The following is a 23,397-nucleotide window of genomic DNA, read 5'->3' on the forward strand; positions in this document are numbered from 1 at the left end:
AGGTGCCGGTGAAACGCGGTATCGCCTTACTTTGGGGAAGAATGTCCGGGTGACAAAGTGCTTGTACTCCAGGAATGGGATCCCCTGGCTGCGGTTTAACTCCTTGGTCAGGTCTGTCATGTCTGTCTGCAGTTCCGCAAAACCTTACACAAAGAGACCCGCAGACGGTAAGAGTTCCAATACTCTACCAGCTGAGACAGTAAGCAAGCTGGCACTGAAAAACGTGGCATGTCTCATCTCTGCCTCCTTGAGCCTTTCCCTCGAGTGAGCTAAAGCAGGGTTTTCTCGAGGAGCAGCAGATTACCATCAGGGTTTAGCCATCAGCAGTATACGTCACATCGCGCAGCACTGATGGAGAGAACATTTCCCTGCCTCCAGAAGATCAGCCCTCACTCTGGTTCCGCAGGAGGACCTCAGCCTACGCTGCAGTCACGTACCCCAGGGACATCAGATGCAGATGCTTAGATTGCTTCTCCCATTGCTCTAGCAGGACCATGCTGCAATTTTTGTTGCACCTAATCCTAAAGCATGCTAAAGATTAGTGTGGCCTTCAAACAACCCTCTGACACAGCCAAGGGCCATTAACCCCGAGACAGGGAAACCAGTGACGCTGAAGATCCATGGCTTGCCCAAGTCAGGCAGCAAGACAGCGGCAGAGCCACACTTCCAGCCACTGAGCCTCATTCACAAACCCTGCCAAAGCTCAAAGGCGATGACAGAAATTCTCCTATAAATAATTCTATAAACTTCTACAGAGTAGGTGGTGAATGGCTTCAATCCTGCTATTCCGGCATCTCCCTCCCAGTCCTGGCTCCTCCTCAGTGCCCAGCATGGCAACTTACCTTTGCGGATTTCCTCTCGGATCTGCGATTCCATCTCCTCCATCTGGAGCAGGGTTTTCTGCCAGTAGCGCTCCGCTCTGCGGCTCTTTGTGCAAAACACAAAGAGAGCTGGAAAAGAGGAAGGGAACAAGCCTTTTGGACTAGGTCTTAGGAGCAGCTGCAGCTGGGATCAGAGCGGTCCTCTGCTGACACGGGTGCAGAAAGCTAAATGCAGTGTTGGTTTAACACCTACAAGACTGGTATCTGATCAGGCGGTTGTCAATTATCTGTAAATAAGTAAAACCAGCTGGAATTTAATGATCATGCTGTAACTGTCATCTTCAATTTAGGTCTGGGCTGCCTATATTCAACTTAACTGTGTATTAATGTATTCCAGCTGATTAATGAATACAGATTTTAAGATGTTTACCACCTGTATTACAGTGTTCATGGCTGACAGTCTTCCCATGCCTCCAGAAATATGTTTCTAATGACAGGTGGTGCATTTAATAAATAGTGTGCGTTATAACCTTTATTAAAAATAAATTAAATCCCTATTAGAAACATCTCATTTGCTGTGAACTGACAGGTTTCTTGCTGCACAGCCATTCTGGGCATGCAATGAGAAGATACCCTAGCCAGAGGACACAGGTGTGTTGCACAGCTTCCACTGAGGTTAGCAAACTGTTGTGTCTGCTCCAAATCTCCAGCTAAGGATGCTTACTCTGTTCTTCATACTCTTTGCCAGGTGCCTGTCACTGGCTGTTACTGATGACAGGAGCTTGGGCTAGGTAGACCTCTGGGATAGTCTGGGACAGTCATGCCTGTGAGTGAGCCCTGTTCAAGTCAGTATGAGTCCAAGACCAATTTCTCACACCCTTCTTTATTTTGTATTATAGTGGCTACTAAGTGTTTGGGGGAAAAGGGTAAGTTTATAAATATCACAGGCTCAAGTAACAGAGTTGAACCATGAATTCAGCCAGCAAACACCTCATGCTGCAGAAAGCTTTGATCTTGGGTACTGGCTTGGTCCTGTACAAAGAGTGGCTACTTGATGCACCCAGACCAGTTTCAGATATTGCACAACTGCAGCCCACAGAGGTTTCCTAACATGTGAGTGAGTCATCTTCACCCCTCCACATGCAATGAGAAAAAAACCTCAGCAGAGCCTGGAAACTCATCGTTCTGTTCCCTTACCTACAACAGACAGGACCAGCAAGATGCTGCAGATGACGATGGAGACGATGATTGCGGTCTCTCCTCCTCCAAGGTGCAGCATCGCAATTGTGTAGTTGAACTTTCCAACTTGGATCTAGGGAGGGAGGAAAAGCAGGAGCTGAGCAGCATGTTGCCAAGCAGCTTAGAGGTCGAGCAAGGAGGAACTACGGGGCAGTGCTCAGCAGACCTTCGCCCAAGGATGTACTGACTGCTCTGGCTCAGCCCACCAGGCTTTGCGGGGAGGCAAGGCTGTGCCTTTCAGTGCTGGATGTCGGGGACTTTGTGTGTCTCGAAAGAGCCCAATTCCCTTCCTGCATGCTCTGAGGGAACTGAGGCTGGCTCACAGCAGGCTGTGGTACCATAGTGGTGCCCATCCTAGGACCACCATAGGGCTTCAGTGGCAGAGCTGCAGGCTCCAGCCCACGTCACGGCCCAACTGTACCCACCCCAGAGAACAAGACAACCCTTTCCTAGAGAGTTCACCATACCATATAGTACTGTCTGTACTACTTTTACTAGAAAACCACTTCCACTAATCATCCGACTTTGTTATGCCTTTGAATGGCCCTTAAATTCCAGCTACACTCTCCTTTCTCCTTCAAAAGAAGAACTGCTGCCACTCAGAAGAAGGAAGGTAAAGAAACTTTAAAGTCTGAAATACAGTAACGGAATAAAATAAGGGAATAAAAATAAATAGTAATGAGACCAGAGACGAATAATGAGCTTGAGACTAAAGCATTGGACTGGGTGTCAGGAGGTGCTGGCTCTGCTCCCAACCTGTACTTCTTATGACTCCAAGCACAAACCACTTGAGCTCAGTCCTTTGGTCTCCTCATCACCAGAAGGGAAGAGGCCAACACACATCACAGGCAGGCTGGCGAGTCTACTCGGCGCTGTTTATAAATGGCTCTCTAGGGCCCTGGGATGAAAGGGTTCAAGAGCATCATCTGATAAGGAAAACTCATGACCACACTAGTCTTTTGCTTCTGGAAATGCAAGTTTCACTTCTCTCAAGGAATGAGTGAGAAAAACTTGAGGAAAAAAACTGAAACGAGGTAGGGAAGAGATGGAATAATCTTATGATTACATCTGTGTCATGGAGCACCTCTGGGGAAAGTCCACACTGTGGTTAAATTACAGTCAGCTCTCAGGAGCTGGGCCAAAGTAGTGTCACAAGCAGGGCCTTCCCACCACGTCCATGCATCAAACACCGTGTAGCGCACAGCTCCATGCCTGCCAGGAAATCCAACCCCTTGCTCTTGGGAGCGCTGGTGAGGGCATTGATGCTGCCAGCTAAAGGCATCCAGACAATCCTGGAGGTCTGCCCCTGCGCTGCTCCCTCCACAGGCGAGAAAGGAAGGACTGCCCTGCTGCGGGCAACACTGGCTGCCATCAGGGGGTCAGGGAAACCTTCAGTGCCTCCGACCATCAGTGCTGGACCACACAGCCAGGCTCCTGCGGCTCCAAGCCCCAATGTGCCCTTGTACCAGCCCTCAGACAGACTCTGGTGCTGGTGGTTTCTGGGGTGGTGCCTCCAGGCAGCGTCCAGCACTAAGAGCCTTGGTCTCCTCGCCGGTGCACACTGGCTGGGAGTCAAGTTGCTGGGTGGGGAGCCCTGAGCATCACGCAAGCATTTGTGGAGGTTCGTCTGACAGTCTGCACAGTACCCTGCCGAGCCTCAAGATTTTCACCTCTTTCGTCTGAAATGCTGCAATGAGGCAAGTCCTTGATGCGTTTTGAGTCTTTTTTCCCCACCAACTCAACCTTTTGCATTTGCCAGAGGAGAAATCCCACACTTGCTGTTTAATTCAGTGTTTAAACAGTTTGGTCATGAACAAAAATAGGTTTGAAGGCCTCCGCAAGCTTCTCTTGTGTATTTGCACAGGTCTACTCGATACAATTTTTTCTAATTAGGCTGCAGGTTAAATGGCAACATTTCCTGTCACCAGCATGCAGGGGGCAAGCAGAAGGGGCTGGGGCCGGAGGACACGCTGCTCCTGGGAAGAGCTGTCGGGGCTGGGCAGGACTCCTGGGGCATGGAGCCACTGGGAACCATTCTCCAGCTTATGGGATGGAGCTGTCTTGCAGCCTCCCAGGGCGTGAACGGGATCCCCTTGGGACTAAACTAGACTAAAATCAAGCTCCAGCTCACCTAAGGCACTCCCAAAAAAGCTACTCGAAAGTGACCACCAAAACACAGGGAGGCTCAGGAGCCCCATCTTCATCACTGGCTCCTTCTCCCTAGAGCTGCTGCTGCCCTGTGCAATTTGCTAACATGGACCTGGCCCGAGAACACATTCACAGAATAGGCATACCCAAAATCATGGTCAGAATTGAGATCAACAGTGGGACACATTCTAAAGGGCTGGTTTGCTGTGCTCTGATCATTGCAGATGTGAGCTCTACCATCTAAACAAGAACAAACTGGGCAGTCACAACAACAGGCAGCTCAGCTTGCCAGAAGAGAGAATTTGCATCAGCGGGCAAGGCTTCTGCAGCCCACAATACCTGTCCTTGATGAAAATCAGGTAGGGACCACTGCGCAAGTCTGGCCCCATGTTATCAAAGCTAGTACAAGTATGTTATAAAGGCAGCTGTTGCCTATGAAATGGCCAGCAGGCGATAAACCACATATGAAGGTTTAATAAGCATGCACAGATGTGAATACAAGTTGATTATTTAGCTGCACTCTCACTGCTGGTATACTCTTAATAGCTATGTGATACTTTAGGGCTGGGTATCATTCTCCTGCTTCCTAGGGACCTACTAGGGCATTGCCCTGAATGTTTTATGTCAAACCAAGACTAGCAAACTCATAAATTCCTTTTCTTCCCCAAAGGGATTTCCCTGTTTCTCAGTTCTCACTAAAACCAAAATTACCCTATTTAAAATTTCCATTAAAATGACTTGGGAAATTCTGCTACTTCTGCATTTCCATGTTTCCAGTTTACAACAGAATTTCATACACCACAGACTGTAACCAGTAAACTGGACAACCCTGTCAGTGAATTGGTGGTGCATCTTTGTGCTTTTCTTCTGGGCAGCGCAAATCCACAGCCTCCTCAACTCCCTTTGCAGCCTTCCTCCTCCCTGCCCATGCTGCTGGCTCCCACCCCTTCACTGTTAACACATGGACTGGGAGGGGGACTGCAGGGTCTCAGACCATGGAGATGGAGGCATTTTCTCTTCACATACGAAGAGCCATAGTCACATCCCTGCGTGGCAATCGGCTGCATATGACATGAGAGAAACTGAGGGCAAGAAGAGCAGTTAAGTCAAGCCCTCTGTGGAAAAAAGGACAGTAACAATATTGTGAATTTTGCAGACACAAAGATGAACAACAGCCCTGAACACTGCACTCTTCGCAGGGACAGAATGGCAGCCCCTGGGAAGCAACACGAAACTTTCCAGTCCTGCGTACCCCTCTTGCCCTCCCCGGTCACACACAGGCACCCATCTCCAGTGGCTTATTGCAGCTTGGTAAGGTTGGATTCTCATGTCTGCTTGTAGCTCTTCTGCTGGCAGGAGAAGGCCAGCTGACTGAAGACTGTATGGAAATCCCCAAATGTATCTCATGAGGGGCAGAAAGAAAATTACTGCCAGTGACAAAATGTCATGTGCCTGGGATTTCACAGTACCTTCCAAGAACTGACAAAATCTTCCCCCTCCAGCTTACAGCGCAGTTAACTCAGCGGGCAGCTGCCAGTGTGCCACGATTCGGAGCGTGGCAGCCCCTCTCCATGACTCAAGGCAGCCTTACACTGACGACACCTGCATCCCACCAGCCAGCCGCCCCGGGGACAGCTGCAAGCGCAGCATGCCTTGTCCACCCTTCCCCAAGGCTGCCGTCGAGCGTGCCTGGCAGGTCCTGCCTGTGCACACAGCCGACTCCTTCGCACACAGGGTTTGCAACAGGGATCCCTTCTGCCCCGCACTCTCAGAGAGTGGAGGCTCCTGGAACTCACCGTCACGGGTAACTGTCTTTCCGAGGTGCTCAGCGACTCGTTGACAGAGCAGTGGATGACTTTGTCCGAAACAATCTGGATCTCGCATGAGATAAGGCCAATTTTCACTTGGTACTCATTGCTTTCCAGGCCCAGGCTGTCAGGCTCTTTCTAATGACAAAAATAGAATCAGGATGTCAGTCTTTAGTGTAGCAGTCGGAATTGCAACGGATTTTCCTGCTTTACTTTCCATATTCCCTGCTGTTTTTCAGACCTGGGAGAACTCTCCCTCACCAAGGACATTTTTCCAGCACTCCACAGGAAACCCAGAACTGGGCCATTCCCCATTTTCCTGTTTCCCATTCCTCACTCAGCATGGGGCATGGGATGAGCAAGCCCCTCATGGAACCTGGAAAAAGCTGCTTTTGATCTGCCCTGGCTGTGCACCGAAGATAAGAATCTAAGCCCCCACCTGGGAGGGGGGAAGGATGTACAAGAGGGGATAGCCAGGGGATGCGTCTGCAGAGCCTGAGAAAGGGGGAGTGTGTTTCTGAAGCACGTTGCAACCAGTGAGGATATCCTGCAGTGAACAATGGCCTTTGAATTACTGTTGCATATTGTCCAAGCCACTCAATTGCTGTACCCTGACTTCCTTGTTAACTGAGCTGAATTCAGTAGCCAAAAGAGAAGGATGCATGACCTGTTTCTGCAGGAATAAATATCTATTGTCAGGACCTTCTGGAGTACCTGCCTGATTTCAGGCCAGTGCATTATCATTCTTTTTCATATGTCCAGTATTTTATTTAGCTTCTTGCTATTACATCCTTCAAACTGTCAAACGACAGTTCTCTGTCGTCATGCCTCAAAGGGCATCCTCAGGCTGGGCTGTGTCTCCTGGTGAACAGAGATGCAGATGCAGCAGGCTGAGCAAGAACTGCCTGCTCCTGCACAGTTCCTGACTCCCCTGTCCTCATCCACCCCCTTCTCTCTCCTGTGTTTGTGGACAGTCACTGTGCTGGTACTTAGGACTGAAGAGCTTCCCAGTGGGGAGCAGGCAACACCCTGAAAGAAGCAGAGCTGTAAATGCCACTCTCTTACATGTATAACCAGAGTTAAGGGCTCGCCAGGATGATGCTTGATCCACTTCTCCTTCTTGGCTGTGAAGAACTGGGGGTCGGCATAGTACTCCAGGCTGAACTTGCTGATGTGCAAGGCCTCCTCGGGGTACATCTCCTCATCCAGAGCCGGACGGTCGTCTGCATAGAGGCGACCGTTGAGATAGAAATCAACGGGTGCGGGCTTGCTCCCCGCAGTGATGTTGGAGGCAGCTGGAGAGGGGCAGGTGATCACGGTGTCAGTGTGAACCTTACAGCTCTGAAAGCAGTAGAGAGCATGCACATCAAAAACATGACATCCTGAGTGCTCCCACCCAGCCCTGGTCCCAGCCCAATCTGTAGCACAGGCTAAGGCCTCAGCTTCACACCCCGAATGTCTTCAGGCACCAGGCACGCAGCCCTGCTTCCAGTTACTGTGTGATATCCAGCAGGGACACCCACCGTTTGCTCTCTGCCGATGCCACGGACAACCATGGACACATTCTGGACCAGCTCAAAGCCTCTTCCTTCCAGGGTGATGATCCTGCCCCCGCTTTGAGGAGAAGGGGAGAAAAAGAGGGTGACTGCAGAAGACAACACAGCAGCAAGGTGCAATGGCTGGGTCTCCCTGCTGTCATTTTCCCAGGGATGTTTCCCAGCTGCTTGAGCAGAAAATGTAACCGAACAGCCAAAGTCGTCTTCCTACTTACAGCAAGCATCCACACTGCTACCAAGATATCAGGGAAGGAAGGAGGAGCAGCAGCTGCTGTGGTGGAAAGGGGCGACCTCTTCCAGCAGCAGAAAACTGACCCCTCACTCCCACTCCCCAGAGAAGCAGCCTGCCTCTGCATGCCAGGGGTATGCAGCAGGTTGCCCAGACCACTGGCGGTAAAAGAGGTTAACCTCCAACCCCTCAAAGCAAGGGCCAAGAAATATTCCCTGCCCCACAGCGACCCGCAGAGAACTGTAAGTCTTGGAGAGGGAAGAAATCCCTTTAAGGTTGACAGGGATCCTGCATCTCCCAGACACTTCTGATTTAGATCAAAATGTGAAAGTTGTTTTGTGTTTTGGATCTGCTGCCTGGGGAATGCGAAACATGGGCCTCTCAATGTGCAGTCAATTAACGACAGTAACAAGAGGGCCCTGATGCACACAAGACTGCCAGGCAGAGCAAGGGGTAGAGAACCGGCACCGCTTGTCTGTTCTGGACAGCAGAAGTTATACCCTGGATTTACCTTCTCCTTCTTCCATATCACATTTGATCTGTTTGGAGCATCTGTCAGGGAACAGTCAGGACTTACAAATCCTATTATCTGAAGACCACTCCAGACACAGTGACTTTGGGTCCAAGGCCCTGAAAGTCAGGTTCTCTGAAATCTGTGGATATTACCATGTAGTTATGATACTAAGAGCTTGTCACATTGGCAGACTAGTTTACAACTTCTGTTTTGTTTTAAACTTTGCTTACACAGATTATTTTAGCAATATGGTAGGATAAATCAGATCCAGCTAAATTTTTACACAAGTTATTGAGCCCTCATGGTCAACAGCTCAGCAATGCACTGGGCTGAACTAAGTCAGACTACATGAGCCACGAGCAGTGTGAAGAGAGAGACTGCTGTCATGTTTTCAGTGGTCTGAAATTTGGAAACTGCTGTAAATACTAAGAAAGCAGATTAAGGTGAAGGAGAAATACCCTGGTGGTTTCCCTTGTGAATATGGGCAGTGACATTCTTCCACTGTCTCTGTGTTTAGATACCGCTCTCCCCACTCAGCATAGTTCACAAGCCTGCTAGGAGCTGAGGTTGGCTGAGTCACTGCTGTGCCTTGTCATTAACTTTCCCACAGCCTGCATCTTTGGCGCTGCGCTTGGGAATGCCGAGACACGGCTTTGCTCCAAGGGGATCAGACCATCAGAGCCTGCTGCGTGCTCGTGCCCTGAGCGTGCTGCTTTCACCATGGTCCTGTGGGCACAGGCACTGGACTCGCAGATTTCTTGGTCAGCCCTGGGTTTTCCAGGGTCCACAGCTGAGGAAGGTGGGATTTCACCATGGTATGCAAAGGAACAGGAGCCTGAGAGCTCCACAGAGAGACATGAAATTAAAAGCAACACACTTTAAAAATTAAATACTGTGACCTCAGGGAAGGCTGAAATCCAAAATTACAAATCTCAGCTTATCCTTCAGCAGTTTGACTGCCAAGAAAAATCCTCAGGGTCTCATAAAGCCCCCCACCTGAACCTCCCTAAAGCACCCACCAGGTGTACACAGTGCAGTTACCAAGGCTGACTTTCTTCCATGTCCTAAATGCACTGAAATGAGCTACGTACAGTGTTGGTGTGTGAGACCTTTTCTACTCCAGTGCTGGGGTACCCTGAAGCACCCTGAGAGCACTCTGCGGTGCCCTTTTGTACCTGTCTGCAAGGCAATGTGTCAAACCCAGGTCTGAGAAAGCCACTTTTGCCTGGCAGGACCCTCTCCCACCAGCCTGGAGCTGACCCTCTCTTTTGCAGGCAGCTACAGACACGTGCCAGCTCTGAAATGGAATTCATGATGCTACAGACAGTGTGGCATGGGGTCCCAATACCATACCCTGCCTCCTGCCTGTGCTTCGATGACTTCTGGGGTTCCTGACATGGGGTTTGCTCAGGATCTACTCTGCATCTAGACAGCTTGAAGCACAGACAGGACAAACTCACATTGCCTGCAGCAGGCTACACCAGGACACTCCAATTAGCTCTGCGCTTTGATGGGACAGCACTGTTCACTTTTGCATTCGGCAAAAGTTAAGAGGCTGGTCTCAACAAAGGCCACAAAACGGAGGACAAATCCTGGCAGACTTGGCTGTCTCCGCTGGGGGAGTGATCTTACCTGATCTGGCTCTTTTTGGGGTTGATGTCTGATATAATCGGGTTCTTCTCATACTTGAACGTGATGTTGTAGCTGGCACAAGACTTGTTCTCGAACTGAACGCAGACTCGCACGGCCGTGGTGAGCTCCGCAGACGGCATGGTGCAGGTGATGGTGCTGTCGTTGCGGCTGCGCAGGGAAAGGCAGGGTAAGCTGCAGAAGCCATGGCAGACAGAGTGCCCGGAGCCAGACACCGTGGACCTGAGCACCCCCTCGGAAGCGAGGCAGATGGCAGACACAGGCAAGGAGCTTCCAGTCACGTGCCAATTGCCTACATTGCCTACTAATGAGCAATTCTCAGCATATACCATCCCAGGCTGCCAGACTGATTTCCCACACAGCCAAAGGGGAAGGGCAGGCTCCTACTTCTTCCCACTGATGAGACAGGAACATACAGCAGGAGGGGTTTCTTCCGACCAGCAAGCTGCTGCAGGAGCAGGACCCTGGGCAGGCAGGTGCCTTCTGCCTCCAGCAGATATGGGAACGAAGCCTACGTCTGCTTCACTCCCAGGGTTTTGGTCCTGGTCCCAGACCACCCAAGGGGCCCGGCAGCGTGCTGCGAATGGTGTGTGAGAAGCACTTCGTTGGCTGCTGGTCGCTGCTGCCATGTCGCGGCAACACCAATGCAGTCACTTTGCCAAAGAAATTTGCCCCATCCTGTGTCAGGCACCCGCACCGCAGCTCTGCCTCACTGCTCTGGGGACACCAGGCTCATGGGGTGCTGGAAATGGAGGAGGCAGCAGCCAAGCAGGCCGGTGGGGATGCTACGCTGGCTCCAAGACTTAGCAGCAGCATTCAGTGGTGCCCTCCACCCAAACCCCAGCTCTTCCTGATCTCCTGGGGGACATAACATCCTTCCTAATGCTTTGGCTCTTGCCACTAGTTCAGCACCAGCCCCCAGACCCAGTCCCACCTGAGGTCAGTGCACTGCTTGGAGGTATTGACGAGGACGCGGAGCTCAGAGCCGACGTCCAGCCTGCTGCCTCTGATGGTCACTCTGGTGCCTCCAGCCTTCGGGCCATTCAGGGGAGCTATGGACTGCACCACGGGAAGCTAAAAACAGAGGGGAAATCTGTTTTCTAGCCTGGTAAGTTCACAGTTGGATACTCCACACTGCATATGGGAATTGCTTCAGTAAATTTAAGTATCCAGTATTGTGAGGCTCTGAAACAGCACAGCAAAAGCTTTTGCCGGCAGGGTTTCAGAACAAGGGAAGAGGTACAAGTGCTGAGGAGTGAGATCATATAAAACCTCTGTGACTCTCTGCAGTCCCTAAGTTCTGGCAATAAATGAGACATGAGTCCAAACTGGAGCCCAGGATCCGACCAGTCCCTTGAGATTTCCAATGGAGTGTCCAGAGCTGGCAACAGCTCAAGGTCTATCAACAAAAGGAAATTTCTCATTCACTCCAGCTCCCACCATCTCTGCCCTTCCAGATCCATTTCTTCCTGAACGCGAAGATAATGCTAAAGCCCTGCTCGATGATGGCCTTGAGATCTGTGAAAACAGCCACCTGGGTCTAGATAATTGAATATCAAACTCCTTCTTAAGGAAGCTTCAAATCTGAATCTCTTGAGGCGACAGGAACTAAGGGGGAAGTTACTTTGCCTCTTGCCATTTTCAGCAGAAATTACCATGTATGTTATCTGCATTTGCAGCCCCTGGAAATCTTCCTGAGATTCATGAGCTTGAGGCTTTGATAACTAATGCAGCGCTGAACCCTCATGTCTGCTACACAGAGCACCCCAGGAGACTCTGCTGGGCAACTTCCCTGCTCTGGTTTGAATAGGACTCCAAGGGCAGAGCAAATAATTATTTCAAGACCCTTCCACAAGGCACTTGGTAATTCCCTGTCAAACACCGCAAACCCTGGAGGCACAAGACCCGCCAGGCTACAGAGTTTGGCTGAAGCCTGCTAACCACTACAGCCCATCCTTTGCTGCAGCCGCAGAGCAAAACCGCACTGGAGCAGACTGAAGAACATGGGCTAAGCTGCTTCATACTGCCTGGTGCTAATGCCCTTTCCTGTCAATCTCAGCCACAGAAACATGCTTATTAATAGCTATCCTTGCCCTTGTCCTACACTTAGACTGCTTTATTCCTCCACAGCCATTTCCTCTGTTGTTTCTGATCATTACCCATTTCCACAGGATTCATTTTGTTAATTTTTATTTCTCTGAGTGTCTGCAGGCAGCTGTCTCCTGCCCTTGGCCCCTAACCTATGCATTCAAATGTGTAGTTACAACAATAGCAGAGAGGATTATTCATGTTACCCAAAGCCCTCCAGCTCCTCCCCTCAGCAAGAGCCACTGGCTACTACTCTCACTGCACTGCCAGCACTGATTGCCTCCATTGCAACTTTTGGAAATCCAGCTCATTTGGCAAATTCAGCTCACCCAGAGCCTGTTATAATGTCCTGGAGAAGTCTCTCAATCATGTTTCCCCCTCCTCCTCAGCAGAATTACAGCTGAATTCTGTCTCTTCTAGATACATCTAACAGGGACTTTGAAAGATATAGCTCACAAACAATATTTGGTATTTTACAAAGGATCTTCTTTGGAAAGGCAGTTCTAAAAGTCTTTTAAACTTTTTCAGGTAAACTGCTATCAGTGCTCAAGCTCAGGTCTCACCAAGACCAGCCTTGCCTGGTGTAGTCTACTCCATCTTCATGCCATTGTACGTGAGAGGAGAACCAAGAAAACTAAAGAGTGTTGCTTAGTTTGCAGAGGTGTGGAAGCCACTTTCGGTGTGGAACACACCACCAACTACACAACATGCAGTTTCACTCCCCGACATACACATGCACAAAGCAGGGCACTCCCTCATCTCTTCTCCAAGCTTTGCTGAGATAAACAGACACAAGACAGCTTTCTGCTGTTGCCACCCGAGCAGAAAACAGCTCCTCTCCCACTCCTGGGAGGACAGCCTTCTCCTTAAGCCTGCCCAGGAGCTGCCAGCACAGAGCTGTCATGGACCTGGTTTGAGTTCAGCGACTGGCTTTTGCTCCTCTTGCTTTGTTTAGCACTGGTGCTTTTACAGGTGTTTCCTGAGAGGGCTTTTCCTTGCATGCCAAGAGCCGGTGAAGAAGCCGCCCAGCCCTTTCCCACTCTTCAGGCCCTTCTCCTCTTTGTCAACCAGACAATTGGCCTGGCAGCGGGCGATGCGGACAAGTCAAGACACACATCCTGATGGGCAATGCACCAGAAATCCCAAACCCAAGGACCGTTACTGGGTCATACCCCCATGGTACCTTGCCCCACTCCAGACTGCTGGGTCTCTAAGATGTTTTGGATGTGAACATGGATGCCTGGAAACGATGGGAATGGCTCCAAGAGCAAATGTCCTCCCGGGAACTACCGCTGAGCCAAGGCTGGCAGTGCCCTTGCCTCGCTGGTCCCCTCCTCATGGGCCTGGCTCTGCTATGGGGCGCTGGGATGTGCCGTACCTCTGCTGGCTGCATGCTGTGTAAACCTTCCTGAACTAAATACCTAACACGTGATCGGTTATAGGGTCGGGGATTACACTCCATGATCCTGCCCTAAATTCCTCACAATGGCTACCAGGAATCAAATGTCGTTTCCTGGGGCTCAAGTCTTCTTTCAAGCCACTAGACTGCAGCACAGTCTATTCTTCTCCAGCTAAAGCAACAGCAGAAGCACAAAGGCTCCGAGTAAACAGCATACCCTTGGCACCCATCCTGTTGTGTTTGCCCTGGACGCGTGGGGCTGCCCATGAATAGCATCTAGCCAGAGATGAGGGCGCTTGTAGGAAAGAGAAGAAATGCATAGATTTCTTTCGGCTTTATAGAGATGAAAGTTATCTTTGTGAGACGGTACAGTACAAAGCTACAAAGGGCTCTTCTTTGTGTAATGACACAGGGTTAGCTCAAGTCTAATCCCTACGCATTATTCTCATGCAAAAACTAAGACAATCTCTGCAGCAAAAAATATCAGTTCTAAATAACATGAGCCCATGGTACATAACTTGCATAGCACAAAGAGACTTAGAAAGTCTCAAAAAATCTCACAGGTTGTAATGGCACTTTAGCAAAAGGAGGAATCAAAATGAGCTCCTTTTTATCGCAGCAGGAACAGCCAGGACGGGTGATAAACCACTGCAGGAGCTGAGACTGGGAGTGAGGTTGTGCTTGACGACAGCCCGGCTGCAGTCCTGCCCCTCGCGTTCAAGCCTGGCTTTGCCAGACCTCGCTCAGGTAACCGCAGGTGAGGAGACAGGTCAGCTGCTCCTCAAGGACCCCGATGCTTTTTGTCACAGATCCTCCTTCTAAGCCAGCTGGGGGTGGGAAGGCTGCAGGCTTGTTTTAAGGGGTGCAGGAATCACTGAAGAAACATCCGGAAGGCAGCTACTCACCACGTAGGAGTATCGCTCCCTGGACTTCCCTTCCCGGCTCACGTTAACTGTTACCACGTCAGAAAATGCCTCCTGAGCCTCTCCGGTCTGGCACACGATCCTGCGGACAGGAATGGGGATGTTGGCAGTCGTGCCAGCGGTGGAGGGGACACCCGGCCAGAGCAGCAGGGCAGAGCCCTCAGCCTCCTCCTCCTCCTCCTCCTCCGTGCTCTGCCCGGCGCCTGCTGCAGGGGTGGTCTGGGCAGCACCAGCGGCGCCGCGCACGGCGGAGGGCACCCGTGTCCCGCCTGGGACAGGTCACTGCCCCGCTCCCACCCAGGGGTGCAGCGTGCTGGGCGGCCCGAGGCCGGCGGGGGAACCGGGCGAGTGACAACGACGGGGAGGAACAGGCACGGGCAGGGGATGTGAGGGGGACTGGGACCTCCTCCCCGACTGCCCCAGCACTCACGCCTCAGAGACGACGTATCTGCTGGGCAGCGGCGCGCACTGCACGCTGCCTATCCTGACGGCGCCGAGGACGTCGCTGAAGCGGCGGCCCAGGTTCCTCCCACGGATGGTCAGCAGGGTGCCCCCCTCCAGCGGCCCCCGCAGTGGCTCGATCTGCAACACCAAGGGAAAAGTCGGAGGAGAACCACCAGGAAGCTTCTTGCTTCCATCCCTGAGCCTGTGTCCACATCCCACTTGGCCCCTCATGAAGGAGACGGAATCGCTCCTCATGTTCCTGCGTCCCCCCCCAGCACGCCCACCGCCACGCTCCCCTTGCTGCAGCTTTGCAAATGAGAAGCTACTGCCGGCTTTGCTACTGGGGTTTGGTCAAGGATTACTCCAGCTGCAAGCACATCTGAGGTGAAATGTCACTCCTTCCACACCACAGCTTCAAATGGAGTTGGGGCAGAGACAAACCCACAGACTTGGAAACCCAGAGGAGGGATGCTAGTGTGCTGGGAAGAGAGAGTCCTACCATCACATTTTTAAGGGCTGTCCCAAATGCAGCGGGGCCTTTCAGGACAAAAACAAGACAAAATGTGTCCTGATGCATGGAGTGTGGCCAAGACACCAGCACTGTGGCATGCCGGGGCGCAGGACGAGGCTGTTCCCCATCCATCTCCTACACCACCGGTTTTTCACCTGGCAGCTGCTGACCCCACCGCTGCGAGGGGACAGGGTCCTGGGTGTGACGCTGTTCCACTGTGCGAGGGGCATCCCCAGGCAGTGTGACTGCATTATTCAGCCAGTAAGATAAATCCCTCCAATCCAGGAATGGCTTTTTTCCCTTTGCAAAGGCAATGGCACCCAAAGCCAGCACAATGCGCCTGGTGGCACCAGCTGGCCAAGCCGGCCAGGGCGGGTCAGGACCCACCAGCAGGCTCGGCACCCTCTTTTGCCTGCTGCGTTGGCCCCCCTCTCCAGGAGGGCTCTGTGAGCGCTTGTTTGCTTGCGTGACTCCAGAGGACTTGGATTTACCGGCTACTATTTGCTAAGGAAATAGCAACAGAGTCCTGTGACGCTCTGCGACCTGAACTGTGGTTTCCTTCCATTATTTTCTGGCGAGGTGCTGGTAACACTTGATTTGTGCTGGGGAGGGACACGCTCACAGGGGAGCACCCCTCTCCCATGGTGATGAGAAGGAAGAGGCAGGCAATGGGGATCCTGCAGTCCCTCCATGCAGTTTTACTGCACCCAGATTTTGAGCAGCCATCGCTACGTGCTTCCCTAAGAACAGAACTCCCATATCCTTGCCGATTTTGATGTTCACATTAGCTGTTTTGCCTTTCCAGCTTCTCCTTTCCTAGGGAGCTCATTTCAAGATTTGCTCTGTATACTTACTTTACTACTTGTCTGAGACAAATTTGTTGGCTCCTACCATACCTCCAAGCAGAACCCCAGATCCAAATGCCCCCAACAAACATTCATTCAACTTAGATTTAAATAAAACCCATTTAAAAACACATAATGCAAAAAGGTCCTTCTGCCACTCTTAATCTCAGCAGAACTGCAGAACACATGTACCTGGAGATAGGGCTCAGGTTCACACTTCAGCTATGCTCCACTAAATGCTATTCCTGATAAGAACCCTTCAGTCGACCCTATAATCTTTTTCGCTCTTACCAACCCCAGGAACTCTGGGACATCTTGATTGTGCTGCTATTGTTTTTCCCACTAGCATGATGAAGATTGGATCTTGTCACTAGCAAGATGTCCTTGGCATCAGGTGACTCAACAGCATAGGAAGTCAATGAATAATTCAGTGCTGGTCTTGACCCTGTCCTTTGCCAGGAACAAAGCATGGCTCCTCCTTTGCCCCTAGACAGGGACAGCGCAGCCGATATCAGCCCTCTACACCACCTGCTATGCCATGCGCAGCTTCCACATTGCATTGGGGTCTTACCTTCTTAATCTCTGGAGCTGGGCAGATGTCTGAGACCTGGGAGGGCTCGCTGTGCAGCCTGCAGCTGGAGCTGCTCTCACTCCAGACGCAGCGGTGCCCCAGGTCCTCCCTCCCCAGGCACTGAGAACAGTCAGCACTCCCAGTTGCACAGTTGTACACCTCCACTAAAGCACCAGAGACAACAGAAAATGTGAGCTCCTGGGCCTGACAGTTTCATAGCTTTGCTTAGCTTGAGGCAGTCAAACACCCCCCTACTCCCCCCACCCCCTGCTATATTAATCCAAGTAACATCTGAAATCCAGTGGATGAGCAGAGCAGCTTGCACATACAGCAAGATGAGGCAGCGCTTGGCTGCCATCCTGAAGATTTCCCAGAAGGACTGGGTGCTTGTTCTCACTGCAATGTAATTTAGCACTTTCTTTTCCTTTTTCTTCCTCTTGAAAAACAAACAACACCCAAACTCGGAACCTTTTGTCGATTTATACTACATGTTTCCAACTCTCAGCATCCACATGGGAAGCTGCCTGGCAAAGCTGGCTCCATCCTGTTAGCAAAGCAATCACATTGCTTCCACACTCTGACAAAAATTGGATGGTTACAGTGCTTAGTACAATGTTTACAGTTCCTTTCCTTCCCCCTGGTGACCATGGGCCCCTTTCATTGACTTCTCTCTTCAGATCTGCTCAGCTCAGCTTCCACATCATTTTCCTACACCGCTTTCACCTCTTCATTAGCTGGTGCCCTAGGTTACATTTCCTCTCCAGCCTAAAGACTTCTGCTGCTGGAGTGTGGGTATCCGCTGAGATAAACAGCCAGAAACACTCAGGAAACGTTGCTTTCACACCCTTTTCCCCAGAGGAGACTTTGCAGGAGAACATAAAACAAAGAAACAGTCACATTTTGCACTTCTGTTCACGGGAGGATCTCAAGGCACTTCATAAGCAACTAACGAATCCCTCAGCCTTCAACGGTCTGCCTGTGCTCATGCTAATGAAACGTCATCAGCACTGAGGGAGTCTCCCATTCTCCACAAGAAAATGAGCTTATTTCACCTTCTCTTGAGTCGACCCATTGAGTTACACTGGTTGGTTTTCCACCCAACAGCAGAGAGCTGGGATTCCTTCAGTGCACTACCAAAATGCAGTTTATAATAAAAGCTAATAAATATTGGAATAATAAACACTAATAACACTAATTCCATTAAAGACAGTATAAAAGATGCACACATTTATAATTGGCCTGGCAGACCTCTGTCTCTGCTTGCCAGTCAATCTCTCTAATTTTACTTGCACCAATGTGATCAAGGCGAGGAGGAGCCAGAGCAGTCTAATGGTCCCACAGCGTATCAAAATATTCTGGCAAATTCATACCAATGCAAACACAGTCTGTGTTAGCGAGCTCTTTCGCTGTGCAGGAGGGGGGATTCCACCACGCTCTTTCTGCTGTCGTTCCTGCTCCCAGCACCAACCATGCCGAGAACTAAGAGTCTTCTCTTGCACATCAAAATAGTCATAGCTCAGATCTCCTGCCCCTCTCCTCAGGGTTACCTCTGTATCTCAAAAATATGGACACCCTCTTCTTTCTGCAAGGAAGTCACATCTCATGCCTATCCATGCTGGTATTTCAAAAGGTTATTTCACCAACATGGAATGCTTTGCAAGATAAGCCTCTTTCATACACTGGGATTTACTATGGGGAAACCTTTTTATCCTGGGTCAGTGGCTGATGGTTTTAATGTCTCTCTACCTATTACAGCTATCCTCCAAAGAAAATCTTACTTCAGGCATCTAGTTCTCATTCACATCTAGGGTAAATCGGTTCCTTCTGCTACAATTGCTGACACTACTGAGAGGGAAAAGAGCCCAAAGCTGCTGCCCAGCAAGAGCACACAGCTAGGTGCAACACCCAGTCTCTGGCCAGGGCAGGGAGAGGCGGCTGTTGTGCAAACGCTGGCTCTGTTGGCCGACTGGCTGGGCTTGTCCTATCTAAACGCCTTGTCTGAGTGCACTCTTAATCTGACTCTTTGCCCGCCTTCCTTAGTCTGCTGATGTAGCAAGGGCTTTTTTGGGAATCCGAGCGTTCTTCCCAGAGACAGAGAGCGGGCCAGGGGTGAAATGTGTTTACACATTTTATTCTTTCTCAGCACAGGAGGAAAAAAAAAAGACTCAATTTTTACAGCATGCTGAACCTTGATGCCACGCTCCTGTGAGAGCCCAGGGCACAGCCCTCCCCCATCCCTTATCTCCTCCGAGAGGAATTCCTCCCTGACCCTGGGGATGCTCCACATCTCTGCTGTGACCAAGACCACCAGCACACCCTGTCCCACGCATCGCTGGCAGGCGAGACCTCAACTGCTGCCTGAGCTCAGGGACGGGGCTTGACTCTCCCTGGGTGTAAAGGGAATGTCCGCAGGCGTCCATCTGGTTTCTGGGGACACGTTCACATGGGTGCAACTCTGGATAAATACGTTTTTTGCATTTGCCTGAGAGAAAGCACTGAGCTGTGCCCAGCTGAGCCATGGTCTCTCTCCTGAACCCATAAACTTTGTCAGGATTTTAGAGTCATTCAAGCTGACCAGATGAGAGCAGAATAAAAATATTTTCAACTCAGACCTGTCATCATCTCTGGACTGTCAATAAATCTGTCTGGTCTGTCCTTCAGCTGAAGGTTCACTGGGAAGAGATGGCTTTTTTCTGATGTGTGGAGCTGCACACAAAAAAACAAATAAACAAAAGCTTAGGAAATTTAGTAAAATACGAGGCTCCATACACACACTACAGGGATTAACATTCCTCGTAAGGCTTCTCTGACCACTGTTTCTCAGTACAGGAGGGTCTCATCTTTAGCAGAGAGAAAGAGAGGGAAGCTGTTTTCTGTTTTAATTGTTTTGCTGAGGTGCCAACGCAGGCCACCAGCGCACAGCACGCACCGCAGTGAGAGCAGAGTCCTGGCTTGCTGCTATTTTTAGTAGAAGTGGACAGGAAAACTAACAGACTGGCCAGTCTGCACATTTTCAGTGCCGGGCTACAATAGAGAGTTTTGCAGGTGATGTGATGGGAAAGTGCTCCTCTCCGGCTTCCACTCACAATATTCCCAATGGTGGAAGCCCAAATATTTGCTGCATTTCAGAGGTGCAGTTTGCCCTCCAACAACCACACACTGCTCTTCGGTGAGTGTCTGAGCATTTTCTCAGGACAATTCCTAGTTCAGAATAAAAGCTACAGAAATAGCAACACTGAAAGGTGGCCAAATTTTTTGCCTGAGCTGAACTCTTCCCATTTCAAAAGGTAAACAAGCAGCTCCTTCCCAAACCCCAGCGGAGCAGGGGCTGGAGCCACTGCAGATATCCACAAAGCAAACATTGCAGCATTGGCAACTCATGAACGCCCTTCCAGCATCAGCACAAGCAAAGAGCCTCTTGCTGGAGGGGTGAACCTGGTTTGCACTTTTTTCAGCTGGATGTGGAGGGAGGGAGGAGGGGAGGCGACATCCCAGCCGCCAGGTGGGAGGTGGGGAGCAAGACCCTCCCTGCCCTCAGACCTGCCCCATGCCGCGGAGGGCAGCAGGGGCTGGCAGCCTCACCCCCCAACTCACCAGCACGTGTACGCACTCCACGGCGGAGGAGTTCACCCACCGGGCTTCAAACGTCCTGTCTGTCCCAAAATGGCACTCCAGAGCTGTCTCCTGGGAGGGAAGACAAGGGCAGAAGGGCTGCAACAACTGTTTTGTGCAGTTCTCTGTCTCAGTCAACCGATATGGCGGGCGCCGAGTCTGACCCTAGTTTTGCCATCAGTACCTGAATTGCATTCAAGTCAAATAGGAGATCAGAACCCGATACTGTAAACGGGACTGGGATCTGTGCCTAATTAATCCAGCTCTGTCGCACACCTATACATAAAACTGCTGCAGGCCGAGCATCGCATGTGGAGCTAAGCTCTGTCCCTTGCTCTCGCCCAGTGTGCTGCTGTAAAGTGTCATGACCAGCTGTGGGGCAGCCGCTCTCGAGCCAGCGACAGGCGGCACGTGCAGACCAGGAGACGTGCCTGACCCACAGCATGCACAGACCAGGAGAGGTGTCTGACCCACGGCACATGCAGACCAGCAGACATGCCTGGCTGGGCTACGCTCTCGTAACCCCTGCCAGCTGGGTACCTGGGTTCCTCTGGACCAGGGGTGTTTAGAGATCATGCTTGCAATGCAGACTGAGAGCCAACATGGTCCCAAGCCACCTCGCCCAAACCAGACCAAAGCAGTCGGTGATTTGGGCTCAAAGCCACCTTTTTGCACAGAGCAAATCTCTAATTCAAATGAGGACCCAGCTGGGAGTACGTTCAAAGGCAGATTTTGTGTGCTGTTTTCCTGATAACACAAGGATGATATCCTGCCACGAGTTACTGCTGTGCCCCCATCCTGCAGGAAAAAATCCTATCTCCAAGCAGGTTGATGCTCCACCACTACTGAGGTCTAACTACCCTTTGAAAACCAACAGATCTGATAAAAGACATGAAAGAAAGCACCAGACTCCTGGCAGACAGCTGCTGGCTCAGCGAACACACACGCGGCCGCAACGGGGAAACTGGAACCTCCTCCAGTGCTTCGTTTGCACCTAGGCAGCCTCTGCTCTGCCCGCTGGCCCCTGCCCCTCGCCCCTCGCCCACCGCCCGGGCACTCCCCCCGCAGCAGCGAAGGTGTCGGGGCACGTGTCTCCGATGCTCCGAGCTCTGGCAGCGCTCGCAAGCTCCTGCAGAGAGGAAAGGAGAAGGAATCCCGCCCGGCGGCCCGGGACAGTTTGCAGATGGTGGCGGGAGGAAGCCGGACTGCCAGAGCCTCTCCAGCGGCCCCAGGAGCGGCGGTGCCTTGGCCCCTTTCCTGCTGACTTCATTTCCTATTGAGTTACATGCGGTATTGCTTCCTCTTCAGCCACCTCCAGCATCCACAGAGGAAGACGGACTTCTCGCCTTTTTTTGCTGACTGCTGAGGGCACATCCTCCTCTACAGAGGCCGGACCATGCAGGAAATGGCAGCCCCAGCCAGGCGGGGAGAGCTCCTTTCTGCCCCCATGCCAAAGGGCAGGAGGTCCGGTGGAAGCAGTGCCTCTGCAGTGCCTGGCAGCACCCCCGCTGCCCCCGGCGCAGCAAGCCAGGCAGCTCCACCAACATTTCCAACCTTCTGCTTTCCCTGCAGAAAGAGGAGATGCCTGGCTGTCCAGCATGCAGGTATCCTCCACAGGGGCATGGCGAACCAGGTCCCATGGGCCCCGCTGAAAACTTGACCCAAAATGATACAGGGCGGCTTTCTACAAATACCAGAGCTTAGTCAAGCACTTTCCCAGTGCCCCAAATTCCTCTGGTTCCTCCTGGCATGCAATGCATCTCCAAAGGCACCATTTGACGTCCACTCCTGTTTTTCGCCCTATTACAATTGCATGCCAGAAAATGTCACAGAAAGGATTTCTTCACAAAAAAAAAAAAAGAGCTCTGCAGTGATGACCAGAAGTTAAGTTAAAACACATTTCCACGCTGTGCTCCAAGCAGTGGCTTAGCCAGCACAGGGCTCTCTGCCCGCAGCTCGGGGCTTTGTCCTTCATTCCTAAGCGTGGGGCAGCAGGGCTGGGCTGGCACACGGCGCTGGGAGAGCACGACACCAGCATGCTCTGCGGTAGAGCAAACACCCACAAGGAAACCAGGAATTCTATTTCCCCCAAACATTTTGTTCTAGTGACTGTTTTACAAGGTGTATAAACCTCCTTTTTCCACCGAATGCAAAAAGCCTGTCACTAATTGCAGGAGATCCCTGGAGAATGCTTGGACACAAACAGCATCTCCCTCCAGTTTTGCCATGCAACCTCACTCACCATCGGGGTGGCTGCTTTCCACCAGCGTCTTTTGTTAATACAGCAATTTCAGCTGCTAACACAAGCTAGGACTGGCCCCATCACCCGCTCCCGAGGCAGAAATCAGATCGTACTTAAAATCCCTTTGGCTGACCCGACCACCTTGCTGCACACCAGCCTAATCTCATCTGAACCTTCCTAATCTCTCTAGTAACTCATTTACCTTAGAGAAAGTTGTGTTAGCCAGTGAGATCATAATGTCCCGAGATACTCCCGTGGGCATTGGGTCCAAAAAGGCAGGTACAATTCGCGGACAGTCAATTTTATTCTGTTAGGTACAAAACAAGAAAAAAAGAAGAGAGGTTAGCTGGGCTGGGTTCATGCTGAGTGTCCTCAATGATGAAGCAAAGAACACACATCAGGGCCCCTGATAAGATTAATTTCACTACATCTATAAAGTCAGACCACACAGTAACCCCAGAAAGTGAAATATCAAAATGGCGTTGTGATATGCAGAGCGGTAATGCCACGTGGAGCCTTCCTCCCCCAAGGAAGGCTTTAAGTCCAGCCTAGCATGGGACTGCCTTAAAATCCACCCCTCTGCTAGCTGCCAGATAACCACAGCATGGTGGCCGGGTTTCCAGGAGGGCTCGGCCACTGCCATGGGCTGGCAGTCATGGCCCAGCAAAGGGAGAAGCACAGTAGGAATTCCCCTCTCGCTCCTGCTGGGCTCCTCCGCCAGCTCGGGGACATCGGCAGCTCCCGGCCCCTGGGCAGTGAGGCTGCCAAGCCTGCACTTTCATCTTCCTGCGCTGGAA

General features: G+C 51.3%; 1 protein-coding gene across 1 annotated transcript in view; it reads right to left on the reverse strand.

Annotated features, from left to right (window-relative positions):
- PLXND1 (plexin D1) overlaps positions 1-23,397 on the reverse strand; it is an 86,101-nt gene that overhangs the window by 27,150 nt on the left and 35,554 nt on the right. Inside the window, exons 9-22 of the mRNA XM_049826750.1 lie at positions 22,803-22,907; positions 20,341-20,430; positions 19,359-19,452; positions 16,747-16,910; positions 14,806-14,957; positions 14,358-14,457; positions 10,900-11,039; positions 9,948-10,115; positions 7,540-7,630; positions 7,082-7,357; positions 6,005-6,154; positions 2,019-2,133; positions 843-950; positions 31-143 (exon numbers count right to left, since the gene is read on the reverse strand). Of these exons, the coding sequence (XP_049682707.1) occupies positions 31-143; positions 843-950; positions 2,019-2,133; positions 6,005-6,154; positions 7,082-7,357; positions 7,540-7,630; positions 9,948-10,115; positions 10,900-11,039; positions 14,358-14,457; positions 14,806-14,957; positions 16,747-16,910; positions 19,359-19,452; positions 20,341-20,430; positions 22,803-22,907 (1,866 nt within the window). The remainder of the gene's footprint in view (positions 1-30; positions 144-842; positions 951-2,018; positions 2,134-6,004; positions 6,155-7,081; positions 7,358-7,539; positions 7,631-9,947; positions 10,116-10,899; positions 11,040-14,357; positions 14,458-14,805; positions 14,958-16,746; positions 16,911-19,358; positions 19,453-20,340; positions 20,431-22,802; positions 22,908-23,397) is intronic.

The sequence above is a fragment of the Accipiter gentilis genome, chromosome 23 (genome assembly GCF_929443795.1).
Source record: "Accipiter gentilis chromosome 23, bAccGen1.1, whole genome shotgun sequence".
NCBI classification, from domain to species: domain Eukaryota; kingdom Metazoa; phylum Chordata; class Aves; order Accipitriformes; family Accipitridae; genus Astur; species Astur gentilis.